Genomic DNA, 13,195 nt, shown 5'->3' on the forward strand with positions numbered 1-13,195 from the left:
ATATGATGTTATAATAGATGCAACAATGTTTTTGTAGGGGTAATAAGATATGATATTGTAATAGGTGCAGTAATGTTATTGTATAACTGCTGTAAATAATATTCTAATTATGTAAATAGTGTAATTATATAAGTAATACATAATTATACAAATGATATGTGATTATTTACAATATTGGAACATATAGCACTGATGTCACAATGTTCTAATATAAATAGAGTTAAAGTTTAAGGTTAAGGATTAACCTCCTATCAAGGACCAGGGCTGTGGGGGTTTGTGTCCCAAAAATTGCAGCTTGGACTTGAAGGAATCCAAATATTCATACTCCAAATATTCAAATATTACAAGGCTGAAAGGTCTGAAAATGTGGATGAAAGTATGGAATAAACTCACTCTTTCCCAGGAAAACACAAAGGATTTTTCACTGCAGATCTTCCAATGATGGAAATCATTTCCTCAAAGCAAAAGAAGCCATTTGAGGACAAAACCACCTTCTTTTTGCCCTTCCATGAGGAGTTCTGCAGCATTTGTGGGGTAAAGGAGAAAAACCAAACCTCACCCTTGGAGTTTTCACAGCCTTAACTGGAAGGTCAAAAACATGCAAAAAACACCTTCTGGGAGGTTTTCCCCCTAGAAAAGTGGAGGAAAATTTGTTGTCTGGTTCCATGTGTGGACTTATTGCCCAAACCTGCTTATTTTTGGGTACTAGCCAAAACAACCCCCCAGATATATTTTTACATAAAATAAATATATACTTCTGTATATTTATGTGATATATATTTATATAAAATTAACTTTTTTTTGCTGAATATTCCCCTGTCCAGTGGTTAAAATGGACGCTGCATATGCCATTAGGTATCAAAGACACGCAAGGATTTTCTTAGCCCTCCTAGGTCCATTTCCCTCCACCCAAAACCAATGGATTTTTGTTAATTTTCAATAATTGCACCAAGGCAGAAGGCTGTAAGCGTCGGTCGATCAAGCCGGAGGGAAATTGCTGGGAAAATGTGATGGGAAATATAAAAACCGATGGACAAGTCACCCCGCCGGGTTTTATGCCCTAGCAGGAGGTTTATCACCCATTAAAAAAATAGAAAAAAAGGGGGAAAAAATAAATCCTTCTTGGTGTGGGAGCAGCTTGGCAGGGGCTGGTCCAGCAGTGTCACTTCTCGGCTGCAATTTTCTCCCAGCTAAAGTGTTTTCTTGACTTTATGCAACAGCGGGGTTGGGACTTCCCAATGGATTTTGGACCAGAAAAGATGATGCTCCTGAAGGGAAATGATGCTTAAACCACCCGAGCACCACAAATTGGATTTTTCCAAGTGGGAAATGGCTGGAGTTCTTTGCATTAAGTTTGGTGGGGGGCTTTCTGTGTGAGGTTTTTTTGTTGGTTAGTGTTTTTATTTTGTTTTGGTTTGAGTTGTTCCAGTTTTTTTTTAGGGGAAAAGGGGTGAGAAAAGATAAAATTCCTGTTGTGCTGTGCCCGCTGTGCTGCTGGCTCGAGCCTGGCTGAAGGTGGGAAATTAGGCCATTAGAGGAATTCATTCCTCTTTATTAGCCCGTGTCGAATCCTTTTTATTAGTGGCTGCAAACGACCTCTCTCCTGCAGGAAAATGTCAGGGCTGGTTCAGCCCTTTCGTTTGGAGGATTCCCTGGCAAAAATAAAAAAACCCAAAACCTAAACAGAACAGTTTTTTTTTTTTTTCGCAAAACTGTAATTAGCAAAAGCAGATTTTCTACTCCAAAAATCTCCTTTGTGCCATAGGGGTGGTTTTCCACCCACAGGAGGGAAAATCCTCCTGTTTCCCCTGTGCATCCTGGATATTCATGTATTCCCTGCACTGCGAATTTCATAGCAAAAAGAGGCTCCAGCTCTCAATTTTTATGCCACAACCTCCACCTGCCATGGTGGGCCATCCTTTCCTCTGCATGGTGTGGCCACAGAAAGGCTGGAAATGGAGAAAACTGGTTTGGGTTGGGTTTTTTCCCAATCAAAACTGAAAAAAAATCCCAAACTCTACAACAATTCAGCATAAAGCTCATGACAAAACCCCAAATTCCAGCACACTTCGACACTGTGCTCAGAGAGTGCCCTCAGTGCCCTCCCTTAACCCATCCCTGGGGGTGTTGGACCCCTGATTTCCCCTTGTGTTACTGTATTTTATTTTTTTGTTTAATGTTATTTAATGTTATTTTATTTTTTTGGTGTTTTTGCTTATTTTATAATTTTGTTTCATTTAGTTCTATTTTTATTTATTAACGCATTTGATCAGATCAGGTTCTGCTTAGTTTCTTTTTTATTTTACCTCAGATTTTTAAATATTTTATCCCATTTTCTTTTCACCTGAAAAGCAAACCATTCTCCCCTCAGCCCTGTGCCTCCCCCTCCTACTCCTTGCCAGCTCCAAAACATTCCTGGGGATATTTTGGGGATGATTCCACTGCCCCATTAGCAACACTGCAGAGCACGGAGGGATGCTGGCAACACTCTTAACCCCCTTTTGGTCAATGCAACCCCTCAAAAAAAGGGGCTACAAATGGCTCAGGGGCTGCAATCCCCTTCTCCCCTCCCCAAACCCCCATCCTCGGGGTAATTCCTCTGCTCCTAATTGATGGAGCAGCTCTGGAAATGGCAGCAGGCACCTGCTGCGGTGCCACCGCCTCATAACTCCCAATAATTCAACCTGCCGCCTGGAATTTGCCTTTCATATCCCTTGGCTAAGCTCCGGCGGGGCTACTGAAATTATGAAATGATTTCCCCCCCTCGCCATTCCCTGCTCCAGCCTCGGTGAATCTTGCATTAAACCAGGATCAGGACAGATTAAACTATAATATGCTGTGGTATTAGCGGCTGCAAATGAAGACTTAGCCAAGGGGTTTAACCCCTTCGCCTGACTCCGACTCGGAAAGGCTGTAAGGAAGTGATTCCTAATCATCTCTTGGGCCATCTTTTGGAGATAAAATGGTGGAGCCAATCCCACTGTGCTGGGATAGCTGGAGTGCTGTGGGAAACCATTCCTGCAGGAGCATTTTGCTTTTCTGCCTGGAAAGACTCCAAAAAAGATTTTTGATTTTAATTTGCACAGCTGGAGAAGCTCATTGAGGTTTGCACTAAGCCGTGGTCTTCATCCCCATGTTGTCCACTTGCTTGGATGCTGAATGTGTCTTTGCATTTTATATTGCATCAAATTAGCATCATCCTTGGAGAGGTTTGTGAATTTCAAGAAGAACTATAAATCTTTGTTTTCAAGATCATCTCATGGTAAGAAAGAAGTGAGATTTGACCCATCTTTGTGGACTTGACAGAGGTGCAAAGAGACCTCTTGGTGGAGGAGCAGCCCATAACCAGGTTGGTCCATAGGATGCTGCAGGCAGATAGAAATCCCCACCCATCATCTCTGACCAACAGTGACATTTTGAGGTAAAATATTGCCATCGATGAGCAGATGTTGATGCCCATCCTTGAAAGGAAAAGCCATTTGGACAGCAGATGGCTCCAAGACATCTTGGCTATGTCCAAGACATAGCCTTTTTGCCTATTCAGGAAATGCTGACTTTGGTGCAATGATGGAAAACACCAACACATTGGAAGGAGTCATTGCTTGATGGAGGAGACAGTGAATTTTACAGTTTTTAAGCTTTTTTTTTTTTTTGGTGGAAGATATCTAGAGGGAGCACTTCCAGTGTGAGGTTTGCACCATCAGGTTCTTACAGACTGGGAGGGGATGGATGGATGGATGGATGGATGGATGGATGGATGGATGGAAGGATAAATTATGTGGGGTAAAGATGGACATGGGACCTAAGCCAGTGGGCATTATGGGGTGTCTCCTTTGTCCCCTGCAGGCACCCGCTGTTCCCACTGCTGACGTTGCTGTTTGAGAAATGCGAGCAGGCGACGCAGGGCTCTGAGTGCATCACCTCGGCCAGCTTCGACGTCGACATTGAGAACTTTGTCCACCAGCAGGAGCAGGAGCACAAGCCCTTCTTCAGTGATGACCCCGAGCTGGACAACCTGGTATAGGCAGCTGGGGCTTGGCAGATGATTTTTGGGGGGTGTTGGAAAGGTAGGGGGTGAGGAGCAAATGAAGATCTACCACCGTGACTTTGGGCGCTGTGGTGTTGGTCTTCTTGGCAGTGTTTTCCAGAGACCTTGTGAGGCTTTCTCCATGACCTTCTCTGAGACATTTTCCAGAAGATCCCCTGTAAGAACAACCCCTCTGCCCACTTTGGGCTAATTTTCCCACACAACCTCCATGGGGTCAACAAGGTTCCTGAAAACAACCAAGGGTGTCTGGCTTGGGCCCCAAAACTTGCAATCTCTGTAGGAATTACTGCTCTTCAGTGCAACATGAACAGTGTCAGCATTCTCACCTGGCACCATCTGGTGAGAAGTGTGATGGCCAGCCCAGTCCTAGGCAAAATAATAACTTTTTCCATAAGGTAATGGATATCAATGGTTTGAAACACCTAGACTGGTTTTGGTGGATTCCCTGTTACATCAACCCTAATTTCCTCTGCATCCATTGCTGCTGGAAGATGCCTCAGAAGACTCTGCTGGAGATTTCTTTTGTGTGGACGTCAGGAAACATCCCCAAATCCCATTATTTTGTGCAGAAAGCATCCAAATGTGGTCTCCATGGCAAACGTGTGGGTAGACAAGTTCGTGGCACCATCCTGATGCTCTGCAAGCAAGTTTTCAAGATCTGAAGAGGCAATTTTGCACACCTCTGATGATACAAACAGCAAAACACCTTCCATGGGGGCTGAGTGTTCCCTGGGACATGTAGCAGAGGGATTTCCATCCCAGAAAAGAAGCAAAATCAAGCAATTCACAGTCTACTTTTCCTAAGTATTACAGATATCAAGGAGGTGATTTGGAATGAGGACATATCACAAAGGGAAGAACTAGCAAAACTCATCTAGTTCCAAGAAAACTAAACTAAACTCAACTAGCAAAACTCATCTAGGTGCAAGAACTACTGTCTTTTTTTTAAAAAATCAAGAGATGATTTCAAGATGAAGTAAAATCCCACATGTTTGTGCCTGATGTCATCTTGTGGAGGAGAGTTTTTTAACATCCCTAAGCCAAGAGTCTGTGGAATGCCCTCCAAAAAATTTGCAGGCCATGCAAAGCCCCTTTGGCATATTGCTAAACCCATTTTGCAATAACTTGAAGTCAAGAAGAGAAATCACTCTGGGAATAAGCAACCAAAAAAACCCCAAAACCAACCCAACCAATGTTTTGGATTATTTCAGTTTTTGGACTGAGCAAATGCTGAGGTACACCAGCAAACCCCCATTGCTTAAATTGCATAAAAATGGGTGTAGTGGTCTAGCAGGAGGAGAGAAATGGAGCCAGCAAGAAACCACCAAAACTCTAAAATTTTGGGAAAGGAAAACCTATTTCTATACATATCAAGGTGAAACATCACCAGCAAATAGGCAGTGCAGGAAATGTATCCACCCTGGCTATTTTCAGGTTTTTTTGTGGCTTTTGGGAAAAGACCTCACAACACACCAATCATGTTTTTTTGGGCATATTCTGGAGCAACTCTTGCTGCCAAGGTGAAATTCAGATTGATCCCATGTATAACCTTGCAGCACTTGATCCATCCATACTCATATGTATCTTATCTATTGCTGTGTCTTTCTGTACATCTGTCTCTGTCTGTGTGGGTTTGCCCTAGTTCTAGGACAGAGCTGGATGTGTATATTCTATCCAGTGCCCAGAATTCCTCCAAAAAAGGAGCAGCCATCCACCTCAGTGTGAGTAACCTGCATCAAGAGAGAGGAGATGGCTGGCGAAGCACATTCCCATTGTGGGAGGCACTAGTTGAAGAGAATTTTGGGTAAAAAAATCTTGCAGTGCAGTGCTCAGAGCTCAACATTTCAACCTCTTCTTGAGCTGACACTTCGTCCCTATTTACACTGTCCTTTTTTTGTTATTGTTGTTTTTTGGGTGTTGGTTTTTTTGGTTGTCTTTTCTTTTTTTTCAACGCCGCCGGTTCGCCAGAAATCGGCGATGGCAAAGCAGGGATGAAAAGGCCAGCGGCATTAGCTATCATTAGAATAAGAGTCATGTATTCCTCACTGCCAAGATGCACATAATTAGAAATTAGAAAAAGGTCAGATCTCACCATTATCAACTCAATCAGCTGCCGAGTGCCACACAGTCAATTAATTCAGCATCTGTATTTTTTACAACCCCGCGCACGTACGCCGTCGGACTGTAACTCTTTATCCGGACAGATATACGACGCAGCGGAGCAGGGACATAAAATGAGACCCTAAGCAAATGAGCTGAGATAATTGAGAGATTTATTTTTTTACATATATGTGTCAGGTCTTCTTGCCTTTGCCCTTGAATATTGACTTTCATGGCCGGTGAGCCCTGGGAGGATGCGGGAAGCTTGGGCATGAATCCTCCACCTTGTGCTTCACTTCAGCTGCGGAGGAGGGGGAGAAGAACCCCAGAAAAAAACAGAAAAAAAATTTAAAGAAGCTAAAGAAAAGATCTTTCCAGCCTCAACCCATCATCCCTGTTGTTCACCAACCAAAAAATTCCCTTTCTTCACCATGGAGCTGCCACTGGAGTTTGGCCCTGAATTTTTTCAGGATGTTTCCCAGCCATGGCAACTTGCAGTTTGTAAAGATGACCACTAAAATTTGCAAGTTAAAAACACCCTTTGAAATGCAAAGACGCTTTGTTACATAAAACCGGATTTATTGCCCCGGAGTGAATAGCTGAAATTTTATATATTATGCAAGATTTCAAACAGTGGCTGTAAAACTTAAGGTTTCAGCTCGGCGAGAGGAATGTTTTATGTGTAAATTTTTTAAGGTTTATGGGGTACGTTTTAATGAGGCCCAGGCTTTGCAGCAGCAACAGCTCACGGCTCAGTTGCAGCCCCGTAATCTTGTTAGAAGAAGTGGCCTCCAGAGAATAACCAAACACTTCTCAACGACGAGGGGTTTGGCTTGTACTTTTTTTGGGGCATGGGGAACGATTCCCCTGAAGGCAGCGGTGAATTTGGTGAATTTTTTTCCTCTTGGGATTGCAGAGTTGTGATTGATGGGCAAGGAAAAGAATTGCAGATATGCAGAGGGATGGGCTCTGGGATGGGCTTTGGGCAAGAATGTTTATTTTTTTGGGGGTGTGTTGAGAAAGGAAATGAATTTCATTCTGCTGTGGGGCTCAGTCCCATGTCAGATTTGGGGTGAGATTTTAATTCTGATTTTAACTTTGCTGTTGTGTCCCCTGCTGCAGATGGTGAAGGCAATCCAGGTGCTGCGGATTCACCTGCTGGAGCTGGAGAAGGTCAATGAGTTGTGCAAGGACTTCTGCAATCGCTACATCACCTGCCTCAAAACCAAGATGCACAGTGACAACCTACTCAGGAATGACCTGGGGGGGCCTTACTCCCCCAACCCCTCCTCCATCAGCCTCCACCCCCAGGTAATGCCCTGCAATTCCTCTCTAATCACCCTTGTTGCACGTTGGCCAGCAGGGAGTTGGGCCAGCAAGGTTTCAGGCTTGCTCTACAAGTGTTGTGGCCTCCTGAAAAGTCATCAGAGTCCATACTCAATAATTTTAAACAAAATTATTGCTCATAGAGTGCAATAAATGATGTTGCGGCGACTTTTTTTCCTTTATTTTAAATTTTTTTATGTCTTTTTCTCCATGGGTTGGCAGAGCTGCAGCCCCAATGTTTGTGGCTCTGCAAAAGAGAGAGTGAAGGACTCCTGAACTCTAATGTGAGGGGAAGGGAGCCATGCAAGTGTGTGGGAATATAAATTTTAAAATGACATTTTTTAATGAGAAAATGCTATTTATTGGCAGGAAGGACAGAAACATCATGATTTTCTTCACTGGTTCTCTCTCCCTCTTTGCTCCAAGGCAGCTGAACAGATTTTTGGGTCTCACATAACCCTTTCTGGCTTCACTGCTCCTTTTCGTGTCTCAGCAGATCTTGCAGTTCTCTCCCAGCATGATCAACATTCCCTTGACTTCTTCTTTTGCATAATTTGGATTTTAGCTGGGAGAAGAAGACATTTGGTGCCTCAAGCATAGAGGAAGAGTGCAAGGAAATGCCTGAGAAGTGTGGAAATATCAACTGAAGTAGCCAAACCAAGCTGAACCTTGGTGGCTTTTGGGGCAAAATAAGGGACTGTAACTCAATATTTGGAAAAGAAGTTGCCCATGGTTTGGGGTTTCCTTGTGCATCTGCAGTGCAGGGAATAAATCTTGGCTGGTTGCACCCCAAAAAACTTGATGCTACATTGTGTCCCTCTAGGGGATTTCTGTCTCTCAGACATTCACTTTTTTGGGGTAGAAAAATGGAATTTAGGGTTGCACAGTCCCACCAGAAATAACTGCAGCCAACCCAAAATAACCCAGGCAGCTCCTGGGGTTCTCCCTAAAAAGGTGGTGGGGCTTTCTTAGGGCTTTTGGGGCATTTTTAATGTGGTGGAAAGGAAAAAAAGAATAATTTTTAGGAGCTCAGCTCCAGGTGTTGCAGAGTTTGAGGCTCCCAATGTGATGAGGGAAAAGCCCCCCAGAAAAGTTCCATTTCTTATTTGGGTTCCCTGCAAGCACCAAACCACTTAATCATTGATCTAAGAAACCCCATCCTCACTCTATATTCTGATAATCTCTAGAAATAGACTTATTATCCCTTCGCCGCTTTATGGTAGCATTCCTTATGATCAAAATTAGCAAGACACTTGCATAAAAGAGAACAATAATTGCTCAACGAGCATCTCGTTTGTAATTTATTAGTTTCTATTATTGTGCATTGCCATGGCAACAGCTCACATCCCGGGTGATGAGAGAGATGTTAGATATGAGCCGACAAAGCTCCCGGTCCCAGCAAATGGAGATGCACGTTTTTTATCAGTAATTTTCATGAAAATAATAAGTGAGGGAGTTAATGAGATGGAAAGCCGTCCTGTGGCTATTGTGAATTTTTTTTTTCCCCCTCCTTCCCTTGCTTTTTTTTTTTTTTTTTTTTTTTAAAGTGTTGATCTAATTAGAATGCATCGGTCAGGAAAAGTAATGAGGATTTAGTGCCTCACAAAGAGGTGGGGATCATATCAGAAAATTAGCACAAGTCTTTGGGAAATAATCAGGCCCATGGAGAGGTACTGAGAGCTTCTGATTCCTGGAAACCCAGAGCTGCTGACATTTTCCTTCTGGGCAAGACTTGAAAGTTGAGGAATTCAAGTGAGGATTTGGAGGCAGTTGCTAAATAAATGGGAACATCCAGGGAAGACCCAACTGGAGGGGAAATGTTTGCTCAGCCACTAAGGGATTTTCAGCAGGTGGAGCTAAAATATTCCCAGTGATGGACCATGAAAGAGCCACCATCTCATCTGGTCAGGGGATGAAAATGACAATACAATGGCAGATATTTTCTGTGTCCAACTAAGCCATGCCAAGTGCCTGAGTACTTTGACTCATTGGAGATACTTGAGTTTGCATGGATAAGGCTTAAAAAAATAGGGTGGAAATACTCTAGATCCATCAGTTGAGTTTTAGAGGCTAAGGATGCTCCAGAGAGCTGAAAAATCACAGGATCAGTGTTTGAAAAATGGCAAGTGGGATGGTTTCTCTAATTATTGGCCTATTGGTTTCATGCTGAGCGGAGGTGCAAGAGCAAATGGGCCATTAATTTAGGATTTCAAAAAAATCTAAAGGATGAAATATAATTAGTGTTCATTAAAGAGGTTTCTCAGCAAATAGGTTTTCTTAGGGTTTGGAAGGAGTGTCAATAATTTGGTGAGGAGATACACTAAATTTGTAATGAAAGTGAAATATTTCCATTTTTGGCAAAGTTTTTTTACCATGGGACATGTTTAAAAAATTATGGATACACAATAACAAGGATGTCAACCAAAACTGGCAAAACAGTGTCTGGACCTGTGGAAATGCCATCACAGGACATCACTGTTGGATTTCCCTGATGTGTCCAAAAGGGATGGTCCTTCACCTGCTGTTCCTTCTGCTGTCTAAGATGGAAAATTGCAAGAATTTTTGGAGATCCAAAATGGCTGAGATGATGGGAAGATGAGAGAGGGAACTCTCAAACAAGGAGTTTTGGCTGTTGCTCAAATCTCCTGTCACCAGGTTGAGGGACAATTCCTGGCCAAGTTTGGGTGACAAGTTAGGGTTTTCCCATGAGATGAACCTTCCCTGAACCTTCATTACCTTCCAAACATTCTTGTACCTCGTTTTCTCCATTTTGTGCTTTGCTTTGCCTTGTGATTGAGTTGTAGCCTCTTTGTGCTGCAAGTCCACCAAGCAATTCCTCTTCTTCTATTGGTGTTGGTTGCTTTTCCCTTGGCTTCATTCCTCTGCCTTGAGTCCTTGTTGGGCCCTTTTTAGCCCCTTCCCTCTATTGAATGAATATTATTTTTATTTTTCCAACCAGGATGGGAGAGGGAAGGTCCTTGTTTCATGGCAGAGGGTGGAAACCAATTTACCACAACATTTAACTTTCCTTCTGACATCAAAGGAGTCCTCACTGCTCTCCACTTGCAAGAAAAAAAACAGTTGAAGGCAAATCACATTGGGAACCACAGTGCTGCCAGGGGCATTGAAATTGAACCAAATTTTGTATTTTGCAGCTCTCCTTTCAGCTTGGCAGTGTTTAAATGGGCATTTTCAGGACAGCATTGCTTCTCAAATTATGTCTCCACAGAATCCTAGAATGGTGTGGGTTGGAAGGGACCTTAAAGATCCTCTAGCCCAGGTTGCTGCTGGCTGGAGATGGGCAGTTGGTTTGGTGTAACTCAATGCAGTGCTTCTCTGTCTAGATCATAATTCATTCCTTAATTTATCCCTGTGAACAAGCCTGGATTTCTCTGTTATTTAAAGCCAGCTTTTTTCTCATCCCCATCCCCATCGCCATCCCATCCCCATCCCATCCCATCCCATCCCATCCCATCCCATCCCATCCCATCCCATCCCCTCCCCTCCCCATCTCCATCCCATCCCCATCCCATCCCATCCCATCCCATCCCATCCCATCCCATCCCATCCCCATCCATTCACTAAGGAGCCTCATGAATTGTCTTACATCACTCTGAGGTTGGTCTGCTCTTTCTTGGCAAACCCATGGGTTTCTTTTTTTCTCCAACTAATTCAGATTTCCCCCAGCACAAGTAATTTTCAGAGTTAGGATGACACAGACATTTTCACACATTGTGTGCCACCCAAAAATAAACGTCTGTGTCATAAAGCACAACGGGAAGGACAGCAGCTTAAGTAGCACTGAAATTTAACACTTCCATACATTTTGGCACTTGGATATTTGCCTTTTTGTGCAATGTCCCAGGTCTTTTTCTTCACTGAAATGACTTTTAATTCGGGGAAATCATGTTTTGCTATTGGTCAGTGCCGAGATGTGGGTCTGCAGAGACACCTAGTGATGCGTTTTTTTTCATACTCAGATTTCAAAACTGCCAAAAGCATTTCAACTTGAGGGTGCTGCAGCACCAAGCACAGGGTGCCCAGAGAAGCTGTGACTGCCCCTGGATCCCTGGAAGTGTCCAAGGCCAGGTTGGACAGGGCTTGGAGCAACCTGAGATAGTGGAAGATGTCCCTGCCCATCCTAGGGGTTGAGAAAGATGAGCTTTAAGGTTCCTTCCAACTCAAACCGTTCTAGGATTCTGTGAACTTCCATAAGTCTCAAAATATAAAATATAAAATGTATAAAATATTTTCCACTGCAGCGAAACTGCCAAGCCTAATAGAACTTGGCTGACATTTGCAATCTGAGGCAGTTGGTAGGCAAAATGTAGTTTTTAAATCTTCTTGGAGATATCTTTCTATATTTATTTGAAGGCAGAGCTTCCACTTCTATTGGGTCACTTTGGTTTCTCAGTTCTGTTGCAGAAAGACCATGAATTCCTTTAACAGCTCTTTCTGATATCTACCAATATTCTGCCTTTTTGGACACAGTGAGATGATGTTTTGGGAGAGTTTTCCTCTACACCACAAAAACAAAGGCCATTTTCTCATCACAAAATACTGTTGAAAATGGCTTTGACCACTGCATCTGGAAGCAGCAGTTTCTTGTTCCCATTTTCTGATATTCCAAATTGCCTCTTTCCAATGAACTTCCAAAAATGGTGCTCTGGCTGCTCTTCTTTAGGAAGAATCATGGAAAAACAAGGCAGGAGAGGAAAGAGAGGAAAGCTGGAGGTCTTCAAGCTGCTCCAAACCTTTGGTTGCACCTATCTGACTGCTTTTTGGTTTTCTTCTGGCCCACACTTGGTTTTTTATGAATATTTCCACCATGTTTGTTAGCAGGATGCTCAGCCAGGGCCAAATCCAAGAGCATGCAGAAGAGACTTATTTTTGCTCTCCATATCCTGAGAAATACTCATTTCTCAAACTGAAAACCACATCCCCCAGAAGACTGGAGGTGGGGAAGGAATACTAAAAAAAAAAAAAAAAAGTACAAGTATTTAACGGTCGTATTTGCATTTTTTCAAATTAATTCAGCTCTGCAAAGGAATGTCTGGGAAGCGAATGGAAAATTCACAGCAATTGCAGCAAAATGTCCAGATGACAAAAATAACAGAAGTAACATGTGGTAGAAGCATTGGGTCCAACAGTTTGGACTTGGCATCACAGGAGGGGAAGGTGCAAAAAGGGGGTTTTAATTGAAAAAGCATGGAATTTATGGAGAATGATTGCTCAGGCAAAGCAGTGGTGATTGATGGGGAAAAGTGTGATGGGGAGAAGGAGAAAAAAGGAACAGACCTCAGGTTTTCCTCCATCCAGCAATGGGAAATGTGGACACAGAGATCCCCAACTCCCCCTGGAATAACACAGTCATGTCTTGATGGAAAATGAGGATTTGGTGCATTTGGTGCATTCAGATTCTCATCTCTGCAGTTCTGTCACCTGGAGAAAAGGAGCTGCAGCTTCTTCCATCCTGATCACATTTACATGGTTGCCTTTTCTGGTCTCACTGCACATCACTAATCCGGGGAAATTCTCTTTTCTTAACCCAAATAATGGGAATTTTGAAGAAATGCATCAACATGTAGGAAAAAAATGAATAGAAAGGTGAAAAAAATCCACTCAATTGACATTATGTTCAACACTTGAGAACCAGCTGGGCACCAGGGAAGTGATGCAGAAGGGGAAAGTCAGTAGAAAGGGAATAAAAATAAGTGCAGT

General features: G+C 43.0%; 1 protein-coding gene across 8 annotated transcripts in view; it reads left to right on the forward strand.

Annotated features, from left to right (window-relative positions):
* PKNOX2 (PBX/knotted 1 homeobox 2) overlaps positions 1–13,195 on the forward strand; it is an 86,443-nt gene that overhangs the window by 63,978 nt on the left and 9,270 nt on the right. For all 8 annotated transcript variants that reach the window (XM_085081643.1, XM_085081641.1, XM_085081646.1 and 5 more), the window contains 2 exons: positions 3,847–4,018; positions 7,271–7,459. In XM_085081643.1, coding sequence (XP_084937769.1) covers positions 3,847–4,018; positions 7,271–7,459 — 361 coding nt within the window. The remainder of the gene's footprint in view (positions 1–3,846; positions 4,019–7,270; positions 7,460–13,195) is intronic.

Source organism: Lichenostomus cassidix, chromosome 24 (assembly GCF_008360975.1).
Source record: "Lichenostomus cassidix isolate B80296 chromosome 24, HeHo_3.0, whole genome shotgun sequence".
NCBI lineage: Eukaryota > Metazoa > Chordata > Aves > Passeriformes > Meliphagidae > Lichenostomus > Lichenostomus cassidix.